Here is a 27,643-nt window from a genome sequence, read left to right on the forward strand (position 1 = left end):
AAGAAGGCGGACCGCCCCGGGTAGTGTGGCGCCGGGCGTCCCTCGCCCAGCGCGACCACCTCCCGGCCGGTGGCAGATTCCGGCATGAATCGGCGTGGCAGCCCGGCCTGCCTCTCGCTCACGATGCGGGAAGGCGGCAGCACGCTACCGTCGAGCGGTGCGGAGCTCCGTGCCATGACGCCGGCGGAGGAGGAGCTTGAGAGCGAGTGAGTGCGGCAAGGGTAGGGCACAGGAAACGAAGAGTTAGAGCTCAAGTGGCGAAGGCAAGGGGAAGAATGGCGAGAGGAAGGAAACGAATCTCTTCCTCGGCGTCTTTATACCCTTACCAACGCTATTCCCGGCTCCTCGTTTCCCGCGCCCACTACCTTGCCCCCTCGTTTCTCGCTCCCACGCCTCCACTAACCCAACTCGCCCGTTTGCGGCGCACGAGGCAGATGTGTGGCCGTAGCAGTTGAGATGGGACAGATCGTGCGCGCATTAACCATGCTCGCCAAACGCGAAAAGCGCCATCGTCACGTCTCCAGGCGAAGCGAACCGGCTCGTCCCGATTCGCGCGCTACTCGAGTGATGTAGCGGTCTTGAAGAGGCCGCTCATTATTGTCGGTCGGTTTTCCATTGCCGATGCGCGCGACTTGCGACCACTGGGTTCCTGCCCGCCTGTAGGGACTGGCCCCACCTGTCACCGGGCCTAAGGAGTGGCGTCACGCCCGAGCGCTTCCCTCGAAGGGGGCAATCGCCCTGGCATAACGCCGGGGGCTACTGTCGGTGACATGAGGCCGAGGGTATCATGACAGAGGCTTGGGTAGCCGCGGTCACCCATGTGGCCCGACTCCCTCGGGGGGGTCGGGCCCGAGGATGATTTGGCCACCCCTCCCTCTGTCTCCCCGAGCGCTTCCCTCGAAGGGGGCAATCGCCCTGGCATAACGCCGGGGGCTACTGTCGGTGACATGAGGCCGAGGGTATCGTGACAGAGGCTTGGGTAGCCGCGGTCACCCATGTGGCCCTACTCCCTCGGGGGGGTCGGGCCCGAGGATGATTTGGCCACCCCTCCCTCTGTCTCCCCGAGGGGTCGGGCCGCCCCTGTTTCGGCCCCGAGGGCTGGGGCGCCCCGACCCCCTGTGATTTTGGCGCCACGCGTATGGGTTAGGTGAACACAGCAGGGCTCACCTAACCGCATTTATTGCGGGTTGGACGAGCGCGCCATGCCGCATTTAATGCAGCGCAGCGCACGCTTATCCGGTCCATGATCGGTCGCAGTGTGTGACCGGTCACAGACCGGTCAGATCGCGGGTTAGGTGGCAACAGGCGGTCTGTCACACGCCTCGCCCCGTCCCGTCGGAGTGATGAGAGCCTCTAGGCACTCGTCCCTAGCCGGAGCCGGCGTGCTAACTCCTGGAGTTGGTATGTCAGTCCCGGCCAGATACGTACCAGGCTTCATCGCAACCATGGCAAGGAAGTCATTGTATGAAGAAGGGCAGACGTGCGGCATGCTAAACTGACGCGTGGTGGACAAGAATGACCGGTTTGTGACTGGTCTGACGCCGGTCACGTCGTTGGCAGACAACCGTGCTCCCACGTTGCATCTGCTTCCGGCGGAGTGGAGGTAGGTATGACCCATCCCATCGGAGGGTCATTCGGACGGCGGCCATTGCAAATCTCCGCCCATTAATGAAGGAATGACAGGGCTATCCCCTGTGTCAGGCGAGTAACGGCGCTGGGCCTCACTCAAGGACAAGCTGTGATTTAGCTTCCAGGCAAAGGCGCGAGCCAAGTTTTGGTCAAGATACGGTGGGTCCCCACCCAAAAGAAGAGTAGGTAGAAGTGGTGCATGTGGTATCCCCTTGAGATATAAAAGGAGGACCTTGCCCACCAAAGAAAAGGAGGAGAAGAAAAAGGGGAAGAAAAAAAAGAGGAGAAGAAAAAAAAAGGAGGAAGGGGAGGGGATTCTCAGACGACACTGAGATTACCTGAACTCTCTTGCTCTCTGGCTCTCTGTAATTCTTTCACACACAGATCCACCAGAACACAGGAGTAGGGTATTACGCTTCTCAGTGGCCCGAACCTGTCTACATCGCCCGTGTCTTGTGCATTTGCTCTCTTGCGCACATTCCACAGATCGAGGGTGAAGAACCTCACTTAGCGCCCCCGGCCGAACCGGCAAAGGGGGGCCTGCGCGGTCTCCCGGTGAGGAGCCCCACGCTCCGTCACTCCCAAACCGGACCTTAACTGTCATGATCACGACCATCAAAACTATGTGCTCACAACCTACTATTATTAAGTTTTAGTTGGCAATTAATTAATTAACCAATCACGATTTACCTTCGTGAGTTACCATTAAATATCCATCATCGAATAATAATGAAACATTACTAATGTTTCTAAACATGGCTAAGCAATTATATCTAATATATCTAGTTGAACCATTATATAAATCCAACTAGTCCAATTATAACCAAGGTATCAAGGAATAGGGTAATTAATGCAAAGTGGCCATAACAAAGTAATAGGTTCCCACCACCCGGTGACATTCAAAAATAAATGCACATTCGAAATAAATGGATAATTTAAATATAGGATCAACATGCTCAAAGGAATTTTGTTTGGGATATATGTGACTTGTCTTGCAATAATCGGTCTTCAATTAATCTTCTAGACACTTCCGACGTACTCACGAACCTTGCAAACGACGAAAACGACAAGTTAACACGCAAAACGTGGAAAAGAACTAATAAAAACCAAATAAATAGTACATTAAAAAGTAAACAAACATGTAGATATTGATTTTAGATGAATTTAGAGACATGAACGGCCTCATTCCGATTTCATATGAATTAATTACGAATTTTACAAGATTTAATTCCAATTAAACCTATTAAAGAAAAGACTATTCCAAATTAATTAAACAATTTACAAATAATTTATAACTAAGATAAAAGATTAGAGATCCTCCAGAATTATATCATAATTAGTGATGACATATATTAAAAAGGAATAAAATGTCATTGAAATGAGGGAAAAGATCTATATTGATTTTGGACGGCTAAAATTGATCTTGATGGAGAGTTGACTGAGATACAACAGATTATATTGAATCCGATCTAAGGTTTGGGTAGATATGGCACAGCACAGACAACAAGGTGGCTAGGTGGCAGCAGAGATACAACGACGTGGCAAGGACAAGTCAGCCACGCGAGTTCACTGGACGGCGGACACGGGAACGACGATCGCCGGCGAAATACGAAGCGACGGCGAAAAGGGAGGAGACTGGGAGAAGGAGCGCGAGGCGAAGGTCCTTACCAACATGAAGAAACTGGGAGAGGGAGCGCGTGGCGATGGTCCTTACCAACACTTACGCGATGACAGAAGATGGCTGGCGTCGAACTCCGAAGGGCAGCGATGTACTGGTCCACGGCGGCGATGCCTTTCCGGCGACGAGCGGCGGCAACAGAGGGGTGGCCGGGCTTCTCCTCGGCGCTGCGATCCCGGTGGTAGCAACGTCACATAGCGGAGGCGACCGAGGCGATGACGAGGTGCGGCTGGAGCAGGGGCCGGCGGTGGCGAAGCTTGGATTCACGTCGGCGAGGTACTTTCGGAGGTCTTCGGCTTCGCGGAAGGGGAGGCCGGGCTTGCTTTCTTCGCTGCGGTGCCGAAGGAAGTGGCAGCGCTGGACGAAGGCAACCAGGGAAGACGGCAACAGCGGCTGAAACGGCGGCTGGTGGCGGAGAGAGAAGGTGGCTGCGGGGAGAAGGTTTGCAGTGACGGCGGAGCGAGGGAGAGGTTGCAGCCGAAAGAGGAGAGGGAAGGGGCCCTATATATAGGAACAGGAGATCAGGATCGAGCCCACATCGACAGGAAAAACTCTGGGAAACTTTAGGGTTTTCGCCGGAAAAATGAAAGATTGATCCGCGAAATTGGAAAGAATTTCCACATAAATTTTTAGGGATTTCTTGGGGAAACGAAGAGGAGATTGAGAGGATTCCATCCCCGCAACTAATTTTGAAAGAGGAGGAACGGGGAGGCCGGATCCGAGGGAGGAGTCGGCGGCTGCATAGCACACGCACGCGAGAGAGGCGGCTGGAGGTTGAACATGGAGTACTGTAGCGAGGGATGAGAATTAGACGTTATGACTGGGCCGGAAGGGAGCAGCAAAGGACTTTTCCAATTTAAATTAACCAATTAAATAATCTTTGAATTGTTTAAAATACTTCCAATGGTCAAATAATTATTTCAATAAAAATCCTGAAAATACTTGGGCACTCAAAGTATTTAACAATATTAAAACCAGATCATTTAATGATTAATTTATTATTTAAATAATTGCTGAAATGTTCTTTGTATTATTAAAATTAGTAATTGAGTTATGAAAAATCCAAGAAAATTAGTAATTCATCGCTCTGTTTTACGTGTGGAGGGGAGGGATTCCCAACCCCTCCAAAAGAACACAACCTAGTGCAATGACGAAGCCACGAGGTATTGGGGTGTGCTTTTTTCTACATAATGGAATTTATTCCAGTTTTGCTTTGAGAAAAGCTGTATCTAATTACTCCCTCTATCCCAATTTGATCATTACCTAAGACTTTTGAGCTTTTCCCAAATTGATCATCATCTAACAAATTGTATTTTTGTTTATTGTGTAAAGAGTAAATGTGCATCGTGAAATGTCCCAGCATACATGCCTGCAACTAATGATCAATATTTGTAAATGAATTATTCTTGGATACGAAACGATGGAACACCTTGATCAATGAGAATTAATTTTAGAATAATAGATGCCTTGGGTGTTCTTAGTCTTTGGTATCCTTTGCTTAGAGGATGATAAAATTGGTATGGAGGAAGTATTATATAGGTTTTAGAATGATTGTGAATTACAAAATCACAGCTTGACTAAAGATGTGAAAACTACTTGAAATACCACCTCAAAGACAGATTTTTCATCAATAGTGTTGATAAGGATCTGTAAAACCATTATTTTCCCAATGGCGTATACAAGCTAATATATATTCCTTGTGTTTCCTCAAACTGTACTGCTGGTCAAGTTCGATAGATGTAACCGTTGACGACTAATGTCGAATTGAAGAGGAATATGGTATTGCAGAGTAACTTAGTAGTAAACAGTCAATCGCTAGATCTTGTCATCGCCTATATATCCATCGAAGTCCATCAAATAGGGACAATCATCAAGGATGCCTGGTATTCCTAGAATGGTGAACGAACAATCTTAATTTAAATGTGAAATCTAACGCTAAAGCTATCAAGCAATGATTTCGTCGCTTTGCTCAAGACTGAAGGGAGGCCATCAAGGAAGAGCTGACTAAACTTCTGACTGCTAGATTCAATAAGGAAGTCTACCACTCGGATTGGCTGGCTAATCCAGTTCTGGTTCGGTAGAAGATGGGACAATGTCACATATGTATAGACTACACATATCTCAACGAGGCTTGTCCCGAGGACCCTTTTGGGTTATCTCGCATTGACTAAGTCGTCGATTCAACTATCAGTTGTGAACTTATCAGCTTTCTCGACTGGTATTTGGGATATCATTAGATCAGCTGGCGTATATTGCTACATCACTATGCGTTTTGGATTAAAGAACGCTGGGGCCACATAACAATGCATGATTCAAAGATGTTTGCAATCACAACTCAGACGCAAACATGGACCCGGTTTCGCATGATGTTGCACTAGCCGCATGAAAAAAAAAAGTGATTTTCACAGACACCTGAGTGCAGGCGGGCCGCCCAGCCACTTACGAAAATCAATTTTGACCGTATGCAAAAACGATTTTCGTAGTAGTGGTTGAACTGGTATTCTCATTTATTTATTTTCATTATTTCATGGAGTTTGCTTGCCACACGTTTTAATTGAGTACGTATAGAACACTCCAAATAGCATACATATATTTTGGCGAGGTATTAATTAAACCAATGAGAAATACCGTACGTACGCTAGTATAAGTAGAGACCGTACGTGCATGCCTCTACTGTACTAGTATACGTATATATACTCGTATTTTAATTTAGTTGGTAGCCCTGCAGCTCTTCCTCATCTCGAAACGGGTCCCCTCCGCGGGGAGCACGCTGAGCTTGGCCATGGCGGCGGCGAACTCCATCTCCCACACGGTGGCGTTCTCCCTGAACGCGAACAGGCTGTCGCCGAGCGACGGATCGGTGCCATTCCTCAGCTCCCAGTCGGACCTGAGCAGCACCATGTTCTGCAGGTTGGCGTGGTAGAAGCTGTTGTCGAGCACGCCCACAGCCGCCATGTCCACGCCGGCGGCGTCGAACCCCGACGCGTTCCGGAACCCGGCGTCCATGTCGCGGATGTTGAACTTCTCGATTGGGTCCGTCGCGTTCTGCCGCCCCTTCAGGGTCTCGACGTCGCCGGCGAGCGCCGCCTGGTACCTCGGGTTGATCGGGGTCTCGGTGGTGGCGTTGATGCGGTCGCGGAAGGAGGAGAGGTGGCTGACGCCGACGGCGTGCGCGCCGGCGAGGGCGACGAGCTCCTCCGCGGTGAAGTTCTTCCGGGCGAAGTTGCCCGTGAGCTGGTCGATGTCGAAGGTGGACTCCGGGAGGGTGGCGTCGGCGGCGGCGGCGGACGACACGACGCCGTCCTTGCGGCCGGTCTCGACGGCGTAGGTGATCCTGCCGCGGCTCAGGATGGTGGTGGCGTCGCGCCCGGCGAGCACGACAATGTCGGCGCAGGAGACGGCGTCGCCGAGCTTGGCCTTGATGGCGTCGATCACGTCGAAGCCGCGGAGGCCGATGTTGTTCGCCGCCGCCTTCTCGACGCCGGCGCTGCTGTTGAACGGCGTCGTGTCCAAGAGCACGGACCCGTCACATCCCTGCATTTTTCATTACGCTAGTTATATGCATGTATATTGTAACGAGTTAGACCTATATATATTTAAAAATAGACTAAAGCAGGGATCTACTAGCTATATTTATGGCGTCATATTTTTCATCAAAAAATAGTCGGTATGTATTTACATTGTAAATCTCTAAATTACATATGTAATTTTAGTATATTTACAATGTAAGTCCTAAAATTACATATAATTACATATATAGGTCTTAAAATTACATATGTAAGTGATGTGTAAGTGGAGTGTAACTAGTATGTAAATTTGTATAAATACATAATTACAACAACAAAATTGACTGCTACAAACCCATAGCAATTCCGGATCAACAAATAAAGTAAAAAAATTGCAAAGGGATAAACAGGTGGAGAAACGGATGTGCATCGTGCACACGATGTCCAGCGCAGTGCATCCCAGCCGTTAAAATTCGACTGTACTCAGCCACATAATGTGGCGACACTTTTTCAGCAAATCCATCTTAGTTTCGGTAGAACCGAAATTTCGGGATTTTAGGCACTTTTCTAAAATTTTAACACAATGTAATTGAATTTGATTAAATTTTGACCAAATATAGAAAAATTTCGGTCGAGATATAGTGACTTGCACGGGTCTAAAATTTCTTAAATTTCGGACCGAAATTGTAATCACTAGACCAAACACACATAATTATGTAGCGACAATGGTTGTTTTTTGCGTACAAGCACACGCTGTGCATGTTAGGAGGGAAATGGAAAGGGGATATATCTGCTTTTAATATATATATAGTAGAGATAAACTGTGTTGTTAAGCAAACTATGGATGGGCCATAAATTAATTTAGGTCAGATTTTCGGCCCATCTATGAGAATGGGCCGGTTTGCTCTAAACCAGAAAACTCATGCATATGCTTTCTCGATTGCATGATGTGTCATATTCATCCATGACAAACGCTAAAACAAACTAAGGTGCTGTTCTTTTGTCCTGAAGATGAAGATAAAAATTAAGTTTTTTACGCAAGACGAGGTGGTATTAACGTATGATTGATTAAGTTTTAATTATTACAAACTTGAAAAATAGATTAATATGATATTTTAGACCAACTTTCATATATAAAGTACTTGCACGAAACACACCGTATAGTAGTTTGAAAAGCGTATCACGAAAATCTTAATCTTAATCCAACTCTTGTTGGAGAAAAAAACAAGACCTAATTGCGCTCCACCACTGTTTATCGTTGCATTTCTAGGATTAGTGCAAGTCATTTATCAACCAAAACTGAAGAACTCACATTTTCTTTATCATTTTAATCACGTGAAACAACAATGCATCCATCAAGCTACTTGAAAAGAAAAGCTATATAATTCAGTGAACCGTACGAATATGAAAACAATTATAATGTACCTAAGCATATGCTTGAGGTTCATAGGCATATATAACTAAAATTATAGTTCATAAAACTCCACATATTATGGTTTAAGTTACACAAAAACCATAAGAATTTTAACACATATTACATAACCCCTAATACTATGATCCTAAAGTTTCACAAAACCAGGGAAAATATGTAGTGTGAACTACATATGCACTGGGAATATAAAAACCACCATTGGATCCAAATATGAAATCTGAGATATGTCTATGTCACTAAGAGTAAAAGTTCACTCCTACATTTAATCATGAATTAAAGTAAAATATTTATCCTTGGTAACGTGGACAAATCTCAAACGTCCATTTTTTTATCTAACGATAGTTTCTAGGTTTCCATTATATTTATGGTTTGCATTATATATTTTTCCTCAAATGATACCGTTAACCATTTTGACATACTCATATATCAAAATTTAAAAGCAAACGTAGCATTTATACGATGGATGAAATCCTTATAAATTTAAGATACGATCGTAGAACTCAAAAGTGTGGTAAACCAAAATCAAAATGATCGTGTGACTTTGTAAAACTTTAGGATGATAATACCCGAGGTTACGTGCCACATAACAAAATTCCTGTGATTTTGTGTAACTTGGACTATAACAGATAGGGCGTTTTACGAAAATTACTCATCAAACCAAAAATTAATTTAAAGGAAAAACGGAAACACTACATACATTGACCCAGCAGTCGTGGAACACCAAGCGAATGAGGGCGGGGCCAACGCTGGGATCGGCTCTGATGGCCTTCACCACCTCCTTCCTCACCGTGCTCTCCACCTTGCCGCCGGCCGCCGCCGCCGGCTGCACGGCGAGCAACAAGCATAGTGATAGCACGGCGGCGCCGGCCAACGCGCGAGTAAGCTTCATCGCAATCGACAGAGATCACTAGCTACCTCCTCCAAATTGTTAATTTGATCAAGGTAAATTGGCTTAGCTAGAGAGGAATTGTTGTGCTTAATTAGGATAGATGAACTGTGGCTGTGTCGTCCAGGGGTATATATAATAGTGCTGGAGGTGATGATCACCAGCTTGTATATATTCAGACAAGCGTTTAATTATATTATTGGTAAAGTACTTATGTATACATATGTAAGAGATGAATGAATGCTTTTGCTTAACAACCAAGCATATGCATGCAGTTGCTGGACTGGATAAACTTCGATATCATCGTTTGACCATGTTCAAACATACAAGGTTACAGACTAGTACTAGTTAATTATGAAAGCATTATAGGTTGTGTACATCCTTTGTGTGTAGAGGCCGGTTTAATTCATTATCTAAAATTATAAAAGCATTAATTGTATATAGCTTCTTGCTTATTTTCTCCTTAATTACATGGAACACATATGGAGGTTAAATGCTAGCTCAAACAGATGGAGGTTAAGTACTCCCTCTGTTTCAAATTTACTTTGTTGTTTAGGTTAGTCCTATTTTTAACATGTATTTCTTTGAGCATTGATTTTTAGAATTCCATGTAGTTTAACAATATGTAAATCATATATTATAAAAATATTTCTCATGATGAATCTAAAATTATATATTTTATGATGTTAAACTATATGATTTTAGAGAAACTAATGGTGAAATAAAAAAATATTTGGCATCCTTAAAAATGTATGCTTCTTGAAAGCGTACAACCATATACATGCTCAATTTAGCCATCCGAGTGTAGACCCTGCTCGGTAGTCATATTCATCATACGTTTATTCGATACGAATTCAGTTTAATTTATTTGCTCGAGTATAGACTCTTACAATACAACAATTAAATTGCAATTAACCAACAAAAAGTTAATCCGTCGCCGACTTTCTCTTATATATGCTTCTTGGTTTCACCGAGCCGGCGAAGGCCGATGAAATTATTAAGGCAGGACAACAAAGTACATCAACAAAGTGCATACTATGCTGGAAAACAAAAGGAAAACAACAAGAATTTGACACTGCCAGCTCCGCTGAACATCTCTGATGATGAAACTACGACGTACTTTCACATATGTAGTAAGAGACTTCAGACTTGCAGGGCCCATTTCGATCAGACTGCAGGCTCGCCATATGGCCAGATCGAAATTAACCTTTGCTTGCCTGTGTGTTTCTTGTTAATTTCCGAGTCCCCCCGGCCGTTTCATTTGGATTTATGTGCGCGATGCTTATTATGATCTGTTAATGAGCTTGACATGAACTGTATTACAATGCTTTGTGCATGTCCTCTACTCACTCTGTTCCAATATTTAAAAACTATTCGGGAAAATTTGGGGGCGAGAGGGAATGTATAAATTTGCCTTCTTCCATTTTCACGGATTAAATTTGTTATTTTGTATTTTTTAAAAGTGAGCTTATATATAATAAATATGGACGATTGTTAAGAACTTCAATTTCCTAGCTAGATTATATTCTTGCTACCGTGTGATCGATCAAGCTTTATTAGCGTTTTAATTCTTCGTTCTGACAATAGCTAGAAAAAAAATCCCAAGTACATAGAAGGCCCAATTTTTAATTACTTGCTGCAATTTTTTCACACCAACTGCACTTAACAAACAAAAAAAACAATTAAGGCAACAAGTTGGCATGAATTAAATGAAGAAAGAAAAAAAATGCTTTGAAGAAAAATTCAATTTACAAACAACATATTACTACTAAATTAAACTTCCACGACTACAAATTTCACTTAGAAATTTTTGAATTTTCGGAAACTTCAGACCCGTCACAAAACGATTTTATCCAAAATTTTCAACTTTTTAATTCAGTAAAAAATACAAAATTGTGTGAAATTTTTGAGACCTCGGAAATTTCGGTGCCCTCAATGTAAATATACAAAACGAAGTTACAAACTCTGCTTCCATCCATGCTGGTCCATATGTGTCGACCAATGATATCAACATGATCGATCCAACAAAACTGTTACGAACTTGAAGGATGAAACGGGAAAGAAGAAGCAAGCAGCAGAGAAACAAATATTCAACTTGGGCGAGAAGAAGAAGGACTGAACTGGGGAATAGTCGTGTCCTCCTTCTCTCTCTGTACTCGGAATTTATAACCCATGCTGTTACACTTACAGCCCATTCCGGCTCACTCGCAACGAGCACTCGGCCTACCGAATGCCATTGTCAGGATTTGATACAGCAGACTGCTGCGGCGTAACATCCATACAATTTTTTCCCAAGTACATACAAGGCCCAAAAATTTTAATTACTTGCTGCAATTTCTTCACACCAAGTGCACTTAATTAACAACCAGTTGGCACGAACGTTAAATGATGAAAGAAAAAATTCTTTGAAGAAACAAAATCAGTTTAGAAACAACATATTACTACTAATTAAACTTCCACGACTTTCCACACAGTGATTCAAATTTCAGTTCAAATCTTTCAAAATTTCAGTAACTTCATACCTCGATCGACACAAAACCGAAGTTTTCGATTTTTTGAATTCAGTGAAAAACACACAAATTTTGTTTGAAATATTTGATCGAGATCTCAGAAATTTCGGTGCCCTCAATGGAAATATACAAAACGAAGTTACAGACTCTACTTCCAACCATGTTTGTGTGTTGACCAATGATATCAACAGGATGAATCGAACCAAACCGCACACACGTACATGATCATTATTTAGATAATAGGCCCACTACATTTCAAATGCAGTGGTCTGTATACAGATTAATTTTATTCTTCACACAAATACATAGTATAGAAGGCACGCACGTATTCATACCCGCTAAATACGTATAACGACCGTACACACATATGGATTCACGCACGTATACGCGTAATTGAAGTCCTCCCATTAAATTAGTTAATTTTATCAACAACAATCACCGTGCTTTTCCAGGAGCGTCACGTATTTCTTGTCCAGGTTTGTGTATTTGGCTTCCATCGCCTTGTATTTCTTGTCCTGGTCGGTGTGTCTGATTTCCAACGCTTTGAATTTCTTCTCCAGCTCACAGTAGTCTCTGTTCCTGTTCTGCCAGTACTTGTCCAGGGCTTGTATCTTCATCTGAAGGGCCGAGATTTGCTGGTTCAAACCGGCGATTTGGGCCTCGTACGATTTGTTCTTCACGTTTAGCCGCCTTGATGCTGCGTGTGTAAGTGCCTGCGCATGTGCGTCGAAATTCCGAAATTTCAGAAAATAAAAAGGGAATTTCAGAGAAGAATTAAACTGTTTTTTGCACAATTCAAACATGGTTGAAATTTCCAGGCAAAAGACCATCACTATATATGTATCATAAAATAGGACAACACAGCCGGGGTTCAAAATGGCTGTATCAATGATGACGGTTTTTGATTTGATAGTAGCTAGGTTGGCAACCGTGTTACCTGAGAGCAACACTCACTACTACAACAACGCACAAAATAGCTAGTATGTACTATAGGTACCAAAAATGCTATCCCTCGAGCGCTAATGACCGGTTCCTAACTAGGACCGTTGATGTTTTCCGTAGTAGTGGATTATCGAATACCGAACACGCACTGTTGTTTGGTGGTCTAATCCGGTAGCATCAATCTTTGACGGTTCACCTCCCGAACTGCCAGTGCTAACTAGCTAGTACCACCGACTGTTCTATGTGTTTTGGGTGGGAAATTTACTAGCTACTGACGGTTATATGTGGTCTGGGTAGGAAATCACGGTGAACCAGCGTACTCCCTCCATCCCAGAAAAAACTCAACCTCATACTACGACGTGACACATCCTAGGACAACGAATCTGGATATACTCTTTGTCCAGATTCGTTGTAATAGGATGTATCATATCCTAGTACTAGGTTGTCTTTTTTAGGGACGGAGGGAGTAGTGAATTAGTGATGGCTTACCAGTGTTGGCATGTATTGTATGTGGTAAGTTATTTCATACCAGGAGCCACTAGTAAACCCAAAATTTATATTTTCTTTCCTAAAATTGTGAAATGAGAACCCTAATCGATCGTGCCGATTGTGTATCTACATATTGATCAATGATTTAATTTGAGAGAGAGATGAGAAGAGTAATACCATTATAATGTGAGATCAGTAGTAGTTGAGTTGCACACAGCTCTTGCGCTAAGATCCCGGTCTTGAAATACCTTGGGTACTCTCGTTAACCTTTAGTTAGTGTTGTTCACTTGCTAAGATCCCGGCCGGCCGGACATCGCTTAAATATACAATGCAGAACGATTTCCAGTGTCTAATTAATTAATACGTGTTATGTTCTCCATTACAATATAATGTTCTGCTTTTTTGGACGGATTCGTCCTCAGCCCTTTCCAACAATAATATCTAGTTTTATAAAATGCATGCACTCTAACATATAATCGTTATAACAGAAAGGTAATATACGTATCATACATACATATACAAGTTTTACATACTCATGGCCGGCGCACAGCAGTCACAAAAAAATATAAAAAAGTTCTACTGCTATTCTCAGTCAAGAATTGATTGTATTTTACCCGTAATAAGAGAAAAAAATTGACAATTCTATGAGTATAAATTCATTAGAATTTTCTATTCCCCGCTGCTCTTTATGTGATGAATTACTACTCCATCTGTCTATACATTTATAAAAGATATTCTATAATAGTATTTCCCCCAACTAATTATCACCCCTCATTTAGTTTCCACCCAATATACCCCAACCATATATCATTCCATCCCCCATCCTTAATCCTAATCTCTCAAAAATTCCTAGGTCCATATATATATATTTGTAGAAGAAGATCAGAGTCACTACTAGAAAAATAATTTTTCCAGATGATGATATTTTTTTCTAGGCAGGTAGGGCTCTCGGAGCTAAATAACCGCCTGCGAAAATTACAACCGTGGGGTGAAATCGTTATCCGCCTGCAAAAATCTATTTTCGCAGGCGGACCACTTAAGCGATCCGCCTGCAAAAATACCTTTATTTTACAGGTGGACCTCTTAAGTGGTCCGCCTATGAAATTGGCGTGGCATATAAATAGACGCGACATCAATAATAGTTTTTCTAAGTCCTATCCTCTCTTCTCCCCTAGCTCTCCTCTCTTCCTCGGCCCTCAGCTCCCCTCTCCCTCAGCCCCTCAGCGACCGTGGGCATTCCGGGGGCAGCGACGGCAAGGTGCGGGGTCGGCGGACAACGGCGAGGCGTGAGGTCGGTGATGGCGAGGCATGGGGTGGGCGACGGCGATGCGCGGGGGCGGCGGCATCCACCCTCGGCGCGGCTCCTCTCCCCTCCCTTCTAGATGTGGCCGAAGAGGGGAGGGGAGAGCGGTGGTGGCTGCGGTTCCACTCCCTCCGAGATCCAGCCGGACGGAACGGGGAGGGCGGCATCGGCGGCGGTTCCCCTCCCTCCCAGGTTTGGCCGGAAGGAGGGGGGAGGGCGACGGCGGTTCCCTGTCCTCTCAGGTCCGGCCGGTAGGAGGGGGAGGGTGGTGGCGAGCGGCTCCCCTCACCTCTACTTCCTCTCCCTCTCCCTCCCAAAACCCTAACCTAGATCGGCCGGAGGTGGGTAGGGGCTTGGGTGGGGGTAGGCCCATAAGTTTGTGTACCCAAGCACTATATATATTTCACTAATTATCCTTGCCAACTCTTATCTAACTTGTGGCTAAGGATTACATAGTCAGATAAATTGTGACATGTCACACCTTAGTTGTAAAAGTTTGGTAAATTAAAACAAGCTTTCAAACAGCCCCTTCTTCAACAAAAATATTTCGTAGAGGCATTTAATTATTAGCCCTGTAGAATATCGAAAACTACAATTTCAATACAATGGAAAGTACATTTGTAGTTTGCTCTGTTTTATATTTTTACATTAATCTAGATGTATTGTTATGATTTTAAAAAGAAAATCATAATCTCATATTGGTAACAGTTTACAACAAGTAAACATTTTTTCCACTTTTAGGTTAGAACATTATTCGCTTCACCATAAGAATAGAGACATACAAGTGTGAGTTGTTTGTATTGATTTGGTGTTAAATAAATGATTGATAGATAAGAAAAATATTAGCCACTTGACAAGTAGACTCCCCCTTAGAATATTTAATTAACTAGATATGTTAAATATTATTTTATATTTAACTGTGCAAGCTCGAATAATTCGTAGCACCATAAAGCTATCCCTCATTATGGTAGCAACGCAAGAGTGCATTCATGTGCATCCCTCATAGTGGTTAGTTGTTGCTAGCTAGTTGCTGCATTCATGTGATTTGTTTGTGCTCTACATGTCTTACCAAGTTGAGGGTGAAACTAACATATGCTCCTATATCATATTAATTAGTATTATATATGTGGCTGGCTGATTGTATATTGGCATCATGGCCTGTATTGTCCCCTGTAACATGGCATTTGCATAATGCTTGGATCAACTTGGATTAGTGGATGCAAGTAGCTCAGGAAGCCAAATTATATCCCTGTGATTAACTTATGTTGTTGGTGCATGTTTCTCCACCACGAATTGGCTTCATCGTTTTTTTTTGTTGCTTTAAATTATAAATGTGTGTAATATTTGTATTTATACATACATATATATATACATATATATATATATATATATATATGTATTCTATACACATGCATAATATATATATTACAATGCATATATAAACAGGGCAATGCAAATAAAAAAAATGGTACATAGATCTTTAGTCCCGGTTATTTCACTCGGGACTAAAGATTGCTATCTTTAGTCCCGGATTCGTAGTCCCGGTCGGACAACCGGGACTAAAGGGGGTTACGAACCGGGACTACAGACGATTTCTCCACCAGTGTCATCGCTCTAGAATCCTTATACTGTGATATTTCAAACGGTTAGAATTATATTTGTGGACATGAGTGTTTGTGGCCTTTTTTTTCCCCCACTTAGTCGAGTTGGTATATCTACCTTAACTAATTGCTGCTATTTCGTATATATAAGTCCGTACTATTCATGATCGTCATATATGCGTACCTCGGCCAGCCTGCTTAATTAGTTCACACATCATGTTTGTTGTGACAATGTTGCAGCTTCTCCTCCTACTCCTCCTACTCCTCTCCATTTCGCTTGATGTTTCACACCTCATTGCTGAAGCAGCAGCAGCAGCAAAGCCACCTGTGTCCTTCAGCTTCAACTTCTCTGATCCATCCACCTACAGCCTAGATGACCTCCTGTTCGAAGGCGACGCGGCCAAGCCGAAAGACGGGCTGGTCGACCTCAACGCCGGCCGCAGTTGTTATCCCTATTGCCCCGCCGGCCGGATGTCGTACGCTCACCCGGTGCAGCTCTACGACGACACCACCGGCGGCGAAAAGGTGGTGGTGGCCAGCTTCTCCACGAGGTTCACCTTCACAATCAGACCCATCGACGACGGTATCAGAGGGGATGGTCTGGCTTTCTTCCTGGCCAGTTACCCATCTAAGCTGCCGGCCAACTCGTTCGGCGGCAACCTTGGACTCATCCCTGAAGGGACGACCACCGCCTTCGGTTCGGACCGGTTCATCGCCGTCGAGTTCGACACATACAACAACACTTTCGACCCCAAGAGCATCGACCACATTGGCATCGACATCAACTCCGTCGTCAGTTCCTTCAACACCACAATCTTGCCCAACTTCAGTCTGAACGGGACAATGACAGCCCACATCGAATTCAACGGCACAACGCGGATGCTGGTCGCCTCACTGTTGCTCGCTGGCCGTCCATGGTCTGCAGCGCCTGATTATCAGGTGAGTTTACGACTGCCAGATCCGATCACATCGTTGCTCCTGCCGCAGGTGGCCGTGGGTTTTACTGCATCCACCGCGGAATACAAGGAGCTCAACCGGATAATGTTATGGTCATTCAACTCAACTCTTACGCTAGTAAACCAAGGTACCTGACCATATCCCTACTGTTATAAAAAATTAAGATATTTTTGTCTATACTTTCATATGTCATTCGTATTTGAGTCAGTTTTACAGATTGTTTACTTTTGAAATCATTTTTAAAATACTGCATGCTAACTTGTGATGAGAATCGGACTCCTAATTGTTTTAGTATTCCTGCCAAGCCATTGAAAAGCAATGTACGTGATATGGCCAACATCCCAACCGGGATTCTGAATTACATATCAATACTTTCTTTAAATAAAAAATACCATATACTTTTTAGACAAAATAATCTACCAATAATATGTAAAATAGTATGCAATGTGTGTATATGTATATGATTCAGTTTTTCCTGTGCTAATGTCTTTCTTATCTTGTACTATTTTATTGTTTCCTTATTTTAAATACCATCTTTTTATTGTCTACTAGATTTTATGTAAATATGAGGTTTTTTTAAAAGAAAACAGAAATGTTAATGTCTAGACCAAGTGGGTCCTCGTTTGGCCAGATTCCATAGTTCGAAAGCCATGTCGTCAGAGCCTACTTATAGAGATGTAATTGGGTAGTCCTGTTACATATATAAAAATCTACTTGATAGTTTATTTTCTATATGATAGTACAAAATTTGGATGAAAAACGAATTAGAAGTGGAATAAGCGGATAAAAAAACCGCTTGTCCACCCCGCTTCCATCCCCCTATTTGTGGGCCAGCAGCCCAGCACCTCCCTGGCCTATGCCAGATTCAAGACACAGGGACGTCCATCCTCCATCCAGAAATACATTTTCAGAAAGCCCAAAAGTTTACACTTTGGTCGAGTCAACCGACCCTAGTCGAGGTCGTGCCTCCAAAGCTACTCGGAGGCAACCTTTCCTCTGCGCTGACGCATGGAGAATAAGTTCATTTGAAGTCCCTTAACTTGTCAACGAACTAAATTTTCGTCCTTCAACCTGAAAATCAGATACAACGGATTCCTCAACTATTAAAACCAGTACAAATGAGGTCCCTCGGTGATTTGGATGGCGGTTTTGGCTGACGTGGCGCTTACGTGGCTAATTTGACTCGGTTTTCATCTAATGTGGCGCTTACGTGGCAATTCAAACCGGAAAAATAAAAAAACCATGTGGGACCCACATGTTAGTGTCACACCCAAGTTAATAAAAATTTGGTGGGGCCCATATGTCATTCCCACTCTTCTTCCTCCTCCTCTCTCCCCATTTCCCCTCTCCTCTCTTCAGGCACGATGGAGAATCAGCAGCCCGGGGGGGGGGGGGGGGGGGGGGGGGGGGGGATATCAGCACCACCACCACCTCGCGATGTCGAGAAGGCGGCGGCGATCCCGACGAGGAACCAGATCCCGGCGTGCGGTACGACCCGCCGCTCTCGTCTGCAGATTGCACAAGACCAAACAAGAAGCAAATTGGATCATCAGCATGGCTTGCCATAAGAATCAAGAAACGGTTTTGATCAGTGGAGACGAAGGTTAGTACGTACCATTGTGGTAGCGAAGGTAGTGGTGATCGGGAGGTCGTTGGCGGCCATGGGGATGGACATGAACAGCTGTGTCTCACGTTCAAGCCCCATCCAGGCACTAGTAGAAAACTAATCTTTGCAGGCGGCCAAAACTAATCTTCGCAGGCGGGAGGGATGTCCGCCTGCATCACAACGACTGCGAAAATCGGGCAACGGCCCGCCTGCGAAAATGCAAAAAAAGAACAAAAAAAAATCGCCGCACGCGGCTCGCCGCTGTCCTCCCCCGGCCGGATCTGAGAGGGGAGGGGAGCCACCGCCGTCATCGTCGTCGCCGCCGCTCCATGCCGTTGTCGCCCCGCGCCTTCATCGCCGCCGCCGCCCCCTCCGGCCTCCCCCTTCCCTCCTCCGGCCAAATCTGCGAGGGAGGGAGGGAGGGGAGACGCCGCCGGCCGCCCCGCGCCGTCGTCGCCGCCGTCGCCCCCGCCGGCCTCCCCCCTCCCTCCTCCGGCCAAATCTGGGAGGGAGGGCGAGAGGGGAGCCGCCGCCGTCACCCCCGCCGGTCTCCCCCTCCCTCCTCCGGCTAGATCTGGGAGGGAGGGGGGAGGGGAGTCGCTGCCGCCGCCCGGCCCACGCCGCCGCCGCCCGGACTTCGGCCGCGCCTCCTCGCCGCTGCCGCCCTCCGCCGTCACCGCCCGCCGCCGGGGAGAGTAGAAGTAAGGGGAGGGGAGAGGAGGAGAGGGGAGGGGAGGGGAAAGGCCGGTGAGGAAGGGAGGAGAGGTGTGGAGTGAGGGGAGGACTGAGAGGTGTGAGGACATAGAAAAAAATTAGGGCCCGCAAGTCTATTTATATTCAAGTCTATTTTCACAGTCGGACCACTTAAGCAGCGCCTGCGAAAATAAGTGGTCCGCCTGCGAAAATCTATTTTCGCAAGCGGGCATCAAATTTCACCCCGATTTATATTTTTGTAGGCGGTCATTTGGCTCTAAGGGTCATGTCCGCCTACGAAAATAAGGCCCTCACGTTGGGAAAAATGCTTTTTCTAGTAGTGAGGAGCCCTTGCTGCTCTTCTCATGCGGCCACTCGTCGAAGAAGTGGCGGAGAGGTTTCTGCGCCACCGCCACGGCGCCGCATGGTCGTAGCCCGCTGGCTTCTCCAGCCGGAGGTCAGCGCCCAGGAGGCAGCAGTGCTGCTACTGTCGCCTCTCTTTCTCACCGTCCTCTTCTTTGGAAAGATAAGTGGCGTACGGCGACGCAGCGGTGTTGCCACAACTGGCGCCCTGGAAGAGCAGCGTGGTGTTCTGCTTGCGCTCCATGCCGAGCGGCTTGAACTGCCACTGGCCGTGTCCAGGCGTCGGCATGGTGGTGCTCCCTCTCGGTGCCGTCGGAGAAGAAGGCGTGCTCGCCATGCACCTCCTTGGTGGCGTGCCTCTACGCGTACTCCTTGTGGTCCATGGAGTAGTAGGACGGCGGCGGGTGAGGGTGGCTGGTGTCGAGGTGAAGGTGGAACGGGCTCACCTACGCGTGGTACGCCGCGGCGGCAGTGGGGGTGCGCGTGGTGGCCACGGCGTAGGGCCCGCCGCAGTAGGGCACTACGTCGTGCGCCGCCAGGCGGTCGTAGGACAATGCCGGGGAGGAGATGGTGGTGGTGGGGACGACGAGGACGACAGCGGTGGGTCATACCGCACACCGGGGTTCAGCTACTCATCGAGATCGCCGCCGACACCGCCGCACGGGAATACCAGCGCAGCCGCCGCCGCCTTCTCGCCGTCACATGGTGGTGGTGGTGCTGATTCCCCGGACGCTGACTCTCCATCATGTTTGGATAGAGGGGAGGGGAGATGGGGAGAGAGGAGGAAGAAGAAGAGGAGTGGGAATGACATGTGGGGCACATGTGAGCCCCACCATTTTTTTATTAAGTTGGGTGTGACACTAACATGTGGGTCTCATGTGGTTTATTATTTTTCCGGTTCGAATTGCCACGTAAGGGCCACACGGATGGACCTCGTCTGTTTTATGCATCTTTTGATTTAGCTTTTTCGATACCTCATTCACTTCAAGGGCACCCCATTGCAACTAATGAATAATGAATTTGTTGTCTTCTATCTGGGCCGACGCCGGGATTCACCAGAACCCTTTGTTGTATTCTTGAAGTCAATCCATAGTCATGAGTTTTGATTAAAGAAAGCAAGCCATACATACATCAGTGTGCTGAGAAGCAAACAGTTCCGCCGCCACTCCATGCTATATTTCCTGCATTGACCCTATCAAGCAAGAGAAGAGGGTTGGGGTGTGCTGTGATGGTCCTACTGATATAGAGCCCTTCCCTCATTGAAAAGAAAGATGCCCTTACCCGATAGTTCTTCTTGCTTTAGCTTGGATACCGGATAAGTTGATCTGATTCAAGATATCTTAGAACACAGCACATTCAGTGCATAGGCCGGCCATCATCTCTCTCCTCCATTTACTGCAAAAAAGTCGTCAGTCAAAACCGCCATCCAAGCCACCGAGGGACCTCATTTGCACTGGTTTTGACAGTTGAGGAACCCGTTGTATCTGGTTCAAGGACGAAAATCGGATTCGTTAACGAGTTAAGGGACCTCTGATGAACTTATTCATACGCATGGGACTGGTTGATCTGGCCACCCGGGAGCTAGGTCATGGCGCCATTATGGGATAGGGGCCCATGATCTAGGCTACCCAGGAACTGCTTGGTGCAACTTAACCATAACAGAAGCAGAGTAGGTAGTTCATCTCTTCCCAGAGCACGCCATATGGTTATGCTCGGAAAGGTGTCGGATCCCACACCCCAAGCATCATCTTGCGAGAACCCCTTGCTGACCCAGGAAGGATTATGTGGCGTCCTCGCAGGTCAGAGAAGGGTGGACGAATATCTGGTTGGATACCATGGCACCCCAAGATGTGGTACGTCAGCTGCAGAGCCTCGCATTAACTCCACATTCTCTTAGGGTGTGTTTAGTTCACGACAAAATTAGAAGTTTGATTGAAATTGGAAAGATGTGACGGTAAAGTTGGAAGTTTGAAGAAAAAGTTTGGAACTAAACTCGACCTTAGGATATTTCATAGCATTAACTCACTGGGATAGTGGGATACACCATATCGGAGTCCCTGTTTCACACGAACTGCACGCCGTGGGGTATGGAGCAGGAGGACTAGGAGACTACATATGGGCCCGGCGTAGAGACACGTCACATCCAGACCTAATTAGCAGGTAGCCTATGTGGCATATAAGTGTTGTGTGCACTTTATTGGTATCACCTTACTAGTTGAGCAAACATATAAGGCCTTATTAGGGTTGGCAACGGTTCAGGTTTGGGGTGAGTTGGGCTGGAGCGCCCCTAACCCCGACCCCCCTCCCCTCCCCCAAACTTCTCCATCCGCCCGTGTCCTGAGGTGAGATATCCGGGGTCAAAACACCTCATGGCTCTACCCCCGCAGGGGATCTGGTGGGTGAGCGGGCCCCGTATCACCTGAGTGCTCGTTTGGGATCAAGAGCTTCGTGGTGGCGACGTGTCACCGAGAGCGAACCATCAATTAGGAGATAGCAGGGAGTATAAGCAGCGGCACCAGGCCCTTCCTCAACTAGGTGGGCAGGGGGGCGGGGGGCAGAGGGGGAAACGAGGCAAGTGACGAAAAGAGGAGAGGGGAAAAGCAGTTGGCAGTGGAGAGGACGGCGAGTATGCGAGAGCGGGTGACATGAGCGTTGGCACCGCGCGAGTGCATGACTGTAAGGGCATTCATAGTGCGCCATATGCATTTGCTGTGCCTCACACGCCAGCTAGACCAGAAACAATGTTTAGCTACATGTACCATAGTGCAAGTGGCTTATTAGTGGGTCCCACAAGTACCAACTTTATCACTTTACCAGCTTTTCTTTATCCCCCTCTCTCACTACTTTTCCCCACCACATAGCGCCAAGTCGGGCCGAGCTCCTCCGCCGCCGACAAAAGGGGTGGCGGGGCTTGGAGAGCTCGCCGGTGCACCACCCTCCTCTCCCTCCTCCACCCCCTCCCCGAACCAACGGCAAAGTCGGCACTCGGAAGCGGGCGGCGGAGGAGCTCGGCGTCGGCTGGCGAGGGTGCCGTCGCTTCACCACCTCCGCGGGCTAGCTCCTCTCATCGCCGCCGGATGGGATGGCAAGCTCGGCGCGGATCTGGCTCGGATTCAGCGCCCCTACTCCTCTCCCTCTCTGGCGAGCTTCTTCGGCGCGGAAGTGACTTCTTTGGCGAGCTTCTTCACTCTCTCTCCTGCTCTGTGGCATGTGTGTTTCTCTGACAAAATTTGCTCAAGTTCTCGGAGCCAAAACAAGCCACACGAACCTGGTGAAAATATGGGCCCCACCTCCTTCTCTCCTCCACGCACACATTGTGCTTACATGGATAGACTTTGCCAGACGCCACGTGTGTGCACTGTGAACGCCCTAAGAGTTTATGTTGCTTATGTCGCGATGATGTCAACATGGTAGTACTGCCATACCTTGATGTCAGTACAACGTCAGCACGCAAAGTATTTTGTCGTTCCCGAATTTCTGCAATTCCATCTATGTCAATCCGGCGAGGGTTTCCCCTGTGGCTGTTTCGCTTGACTGAAGTATATACTACTGCTCGTTCAAAAATAATTCTAATAATTTATATGTGCAGATAGACGCAATAAGGCACTGCTTTTTGGAGGACTGATCATGGGAGGAGCTGTTGCATTGGCGTTAGTGCTGTGGTTCTTGATCTCTTGTTTGATGCAGAAGAGGGTACGTAATACCTTTGGAAAGGGCACAGGCGGCGCAGGCGATTCGAATACGACGATTTGGCCGTCGCGACTGGCAATTTCTCTGATGATCGCAAGCTCGGAGAGGGGGCCTTTGGGGTAGTGTACAGCGGATTCCTGAAGCGGTTGGAGCGTGAAGTTGCTGTGAAGAAAATAGTGAGGGAGTCCAACGAAGAGCACAAAGACTTCTTCGCCGAAGCCGCATCCGCATATACTTTAGAGCCTATGAAAATCGGCTATTTATACAGGTGCAGACTCAACTGCCCGTGGAGGGACCTCACACTGGTGGAGAAATTATCGATCTTTGGTCAGTCGGCTGAAATCCACAGTCCCGGTTCCACTAAAAACCGGGACTAAAGATGATCTCTCCTTAAAAAAAGGGTAGAAACTGCAAAACAAATCTCTCCCATTATATGAGAGATAACAGCACGAAGGTTTTAAGAACAACCAAAAAAAAAGAAAAAGACTAGGCTTCCAATCTTCTTCTAAGGTTCTAGCCATACACAGAGAAGAACTCCAACACACGCTTCTCCAGTAGCTTGCAATAGCTCTTAACTATTTCTTCGTCGACTCCTTTAAGAAGCAAAGACCAAGTCCTTGCCCAATGCGTTCCTATGAAAATAACATGCAAGAAAAATATAAGACTGGAGCCATTAAAGACCACATCGTTCCTATATAACCAAATTGCCCAAAGAATTAATGCAGCTATGCCCACAAACAATATTCTCTAGAGCCTAGGTTCAACACAATTCAGCCAATTCTCAAACATTTGAGACATGCTACATGGTTTCCTAATCCCAAATGTAGAAAGGAGCGCACTCCAAATATACGGCCATTGAACAATCAATCAACATTTGAGACATGCTACTGGGCTATATATAGAAGTGCTACTTTGTGACTAATTTACTTAAGTCATGTTAGCTAGGGAATGGATCGACGTTGATTTATGGCTGGATAGTTCTTGCTGTATTTTGGTAGCAATGATGGATGAACATCAATTTAAGGTTGGATAGCTTTTGTGGAATTTTGTTGTCAGAAGCAAATTCTAGGAACATTTGAACTGTAACTATGTGATGAATGCATGATTGCTTATAGCACTTTTTAGCTAGAAAGATGAGCAATCTTAATTATATATGTTGAACTTATGCTGGTTATTGTAACTAGCTAAGATTTCCATGCCATGTACACAATTTTCCCTACCATCCCAATTCCTAGGGAACCTTTGTATCCCTATGATTTTACAAAAGAAAACCTAGGGCACTTTCTATTTCCCCGCACATTGTTTTCCCTTGGAATTGTTTCCTACGAATCTCTCTAGGGGAACAAACTTCCTACGGTTTATTGCCCTTTCCCGAGTAAAATTTTTCTAGGGAACCTGGGGATTTCTAGTAGTGAAGAAAATTTCTGAGAGAGACTGATGAAATTTGACAATGATTTGCTTGTAGAGCGAAACAAAATAGCAGGCCTTCTTCGAGGATTAATAATTGGAGGAGTTGTTGTGTTGGCTCTAGTGTTGTGGATCTTGCTGTCTTGTTGGAAATGGAAAAGGGTCCAAAATTTCTTTCACAAGGGAACAGCCGGCGCCAGGAGGTTCGGGTACCGCGATTTGGCCATGGCGACAAATAATTTCTCGGACGTTCAGAAGCTCGGGGAGGGTGCATTTGGTAAGGTCTACCGTGGGTACCTACAGGAGTTGGGCCGTGATGTTGCTGTGAAGAAAATTGTGAAAGAGCTCAACGTAGGACACAAGGACTTCTTCACCGAAGTCACCACCATCAGCGAAGCCAGGCACAAGAATCTCCTTAAGTTCTACGGTTGGTGCATCCGGGGACATAGCTGGAACATCCTCCATTTCATGTGCGGCTGGTGTTGGAGTATGGAGAAGGAGCTTTTCCTTGTCTACGAATTGATGAATAATGGCAATCTCCATGAGTACTTACACGTGAGTAAGGAAGAAGCAGTACAGTCATGGTCTATGAGGTACGTAGCGAAGCACACGATTGTCAAATATTATGCTATTTCCGTTATCAACATCTATCCTAAAATATAAGGAGTTTTGGTTGAATTGGATACATTCTAGTACTTACTATCTGTGTCTTGTCGAACCTTAAAATTTTAAATCATTAATAGATTCAAAACTATTAGAGTTTGATATGAAAATGATACCAATACGTACATTAGTTAGGAAAAACACTTATATATATTAGTATATACCTAGGCATAAGAATTTGATTCATACCTATACCTAGCAACAAAACAACTCAAATTCAACATTATTTCACAATACATTATTACATACCTAACTAATTATATATTTGGATGCTATATACCTAGAATCAAAATCTAACCAAAAGATGTTCAAATCATACCTAAACACTTTAAAAAATAATTTCATACTCATTTGAATCTTGGTGCCCGGACACCATGGAGTACCAGTTATATATATATATACACACACACACACACATATATATATACATACATATATATATATATACACATATATATACATATAAAGTTGTTTATCATTTTCTATGAATATATTGGTTGGAAAAAGTAATGTGAGGTTTTGTGTATTGAATATTGTGTCGATACCCAGACGTCATGTAAAAAAATCTAAGCAAAGATCATTTTAGACAAGAGTGAGGTCAAACTTTAAAATCTTTGATGATGAATCATTTTTAAAACTTTTGTCTTTCAAATATAGTGACTACATATATAGATTAGTCTTAAAGAGCACTTTAATAAAATCATATATTTGTTTAATACTTATATATATATTATAAGAAAAATAATGGTCAAAGTTGTGTTTTGGAGATCGTGCCATTATCCAAAACCACAAGTATTATCAACACGGAGGGAGTAATTGGTTATATCCGATCGATCAGGTACAATATAGCCAAGGGTATTGGCTCAGCTCTATCCTACCTACATCACGACTGCAAGCCATATATCCTGCACAGAGATATCAAGCCAAAAAATGTACTCCTGGACAAAGAATATAATGTCAAGCTTGCCGACTTTGGTTTGTCAAGGATCGCGAAGCTTGACAATGATCCAACGTCGTTGCAAACAACTGTAGTAGGCACTGTGGAAGGGTGTGTATTGACAACTTCTGTAGGACCGGTAGATTACATGGATCCACAGTGCAAGAAAGATGGCAAGGTCAAGTTCAACCCCTACTCAGACGTGTTCAGCTTCGGCCTCGTCCTGTTGGAGATCGCGTGCAAAGACAGATCCAGGGAGCAGATCTGCAGCCTGTACCGAAGCAAAGGTGATGTCGTGGAGGCTACGGACCAAAGGGTAAAGATTGTTGGTGACTCTGAAAGGAGAGAGATGGAGCGTGTCATCATCTTGGGGCTCTGGTGCTCTGCTTCTGACACTCAGCGTCGGCCTACCATGCAGGAAGCAATGAAACTACTTCTGGAGCCTGATGCCACCTTGCCTGACCTTAACTTCATCACCAACTCTGCATCAGTCTCATCAGTCCATGACGCCTCCAGGGCTTCTATTGCCAATAGATACGAGGAGGCACCATAGGCTGCTCTTCTATGTAGCTAGTAAGAAACATTACTGCTAGTTTTGGCTTTAACATACCAAGCTTTAAGAGATATTATTATTTTCGAACTATGTAATTATTCCACATCAAAGTTGTATTACGAAGTTAGGCCGTGCGCATGCGCATGTATTTAATGTTGTTTGAATTTTTATTATGAATACTTCTGGGTGGGTGACTGTTTCATAAAATATCTTTTTACTCTATTTTGAAGTTATTTTTGTCAATAATTTGTTTAGATTGCTTTGAGCGTTGGTTTTGATTTTCGTCTAATAACCCTTCAACGTATAAACTCTAAACTAAAATTACTTAAACCGTGCAGTCTTTCATTTATGAGAAAAATATTGTGGCAACAATAGAGTTGATTCATATGGAACCATTATGTGTACTATGTGTATGTTTATATATCTTACGTTTGGAGATTATAAATTTTGATTGAAAAAAATTTCTTCTATATTATAGATGGTTTTAAGGATTTTAGAATATAATAATTGATAGAGTTACTAGTACAAGCGCAGCGTGCTAACTGCTACTCCAGGCATGCAACAGTCAGGTCACTCCACGTCTCGTTATCCCGCTCCCATCATTATTAGAGTAAACGATTCACTTCGATAAAAACAACTTTCCCGTTTCTAGTACACTTCCTCCATCCATAAAAGTTAGACATATTTCACATTGAAAAAAGAACGAATTACCCTCCGAACTATCGCGGTCGACCGAATTACACCCCTGAATCCAAAACCGGATATTATTCACCCTGAACTTTCAATACCAGACGAATT

At 45.1% G+C, this 27,643-nt stretch overlaps 2 protein-coding genes and 1 pseudogene across 2 annotated transcripts; 1 reads left to right on the forward strand and 2 right to left on the reverse strand.

Moving 5' to 3' along the window:
• Positions 1-6,016: 6,016 nt before the first annotated feature.
• LOC4335005 (peroxidase 5) lies at positions 6,017-9,192 on the reverse strand. The gene is made up of 2 exons (XM_015778864.3): positions 8,943-9,192; positions 6,017-6,841 (listed from the first exon to the last, which is right to left on the reverse strand). The coding sequence occupies exons 1-2, from the start codon at positions 9,132-9,134 to the stop codon at positions 6,017-6,019; spliced, it is 1,017 nt and encodes a 338-aa protein (XP_015634350.1). The 5' UTR covers positions 9,135-9,192.
• A 6,958-nt stretch (positions 9,193-16,150) lies between these two features.
• LOC107277043 (L-type lectin-domain containing receptor kinase IX.1) lies at positions 16,151-27,052 on the forward strand. The gene is made up of 3 exons (XM_026025176.2): positions 16,151-17,060; positions 24,751-25,285; positions 26,194-27,052. The coding sequence occupies exons 1-3, from the start codon at positions 16,193-16,195 to the stop codon at positions 26,843-26,845; spliced, it is 2,055 nt and encodes a 684-aa protein (XP_025880961.1). The 5' UTR covers positions 16,151-16,192; the 3' UTR covers positions 26,846-27,052.
• On the reverse strand, positions 19,544-20,200 carry LOC136356024 (growth-regulating factor 1-like; annotated as a pseudogene).
• Positions 27,053-27,643: the final 591 nt, after the last annotated feature.

Source organism: Oryza sativa, chromosome 4, assembly GCF_034140825.1.
Source record: "Oryza sativa Japonica Group chromosome 4, ASM3414082v1".
NCBI classification, from domain to species: Eukaryota; Viridiplantae; Streptophyta; class Magnoliopsida; order Poales; family Poaceae; genus Oryza; species Oryza sativa.

Coding starts and splice junctions, on each gene's coding strand:
- LOC4335005 (XM_015778864.3), bottom strand. CDS start 9,134: ATGAAGCTTACTCGCGCGTTGGCCGGCGCCGCCGTGCTATCACTATGC. Junction 6,842..8,942: donor TCCACGACTGCTGGGTCAAT/GTATGTAGTGTT, acceptor TGAAAAATGCAG/GGATGTGACGGGTCCGTGCT.
- LOC107277043 (XM_026025176.2), top strand. CDS start 16,193: ATGTTTGTTGTGACAATGTTGCAGCTTCTCCTCCTACTCCTCCTACTC. Junction 17,061..24,750: donor TCTTACGCTAGTAAACCAAG/GTACCTGACCAT, acceptor ATTTGCTTGTAG/AGCGAAACAAAATAGCAGGC. Junction 25,286..26,193: donor GTACAGTCATGGTCTATGAG/GTACGTAGCGAA, acceptor CCGATCGATCAG/GTACAATATAGCCAAGGGTA.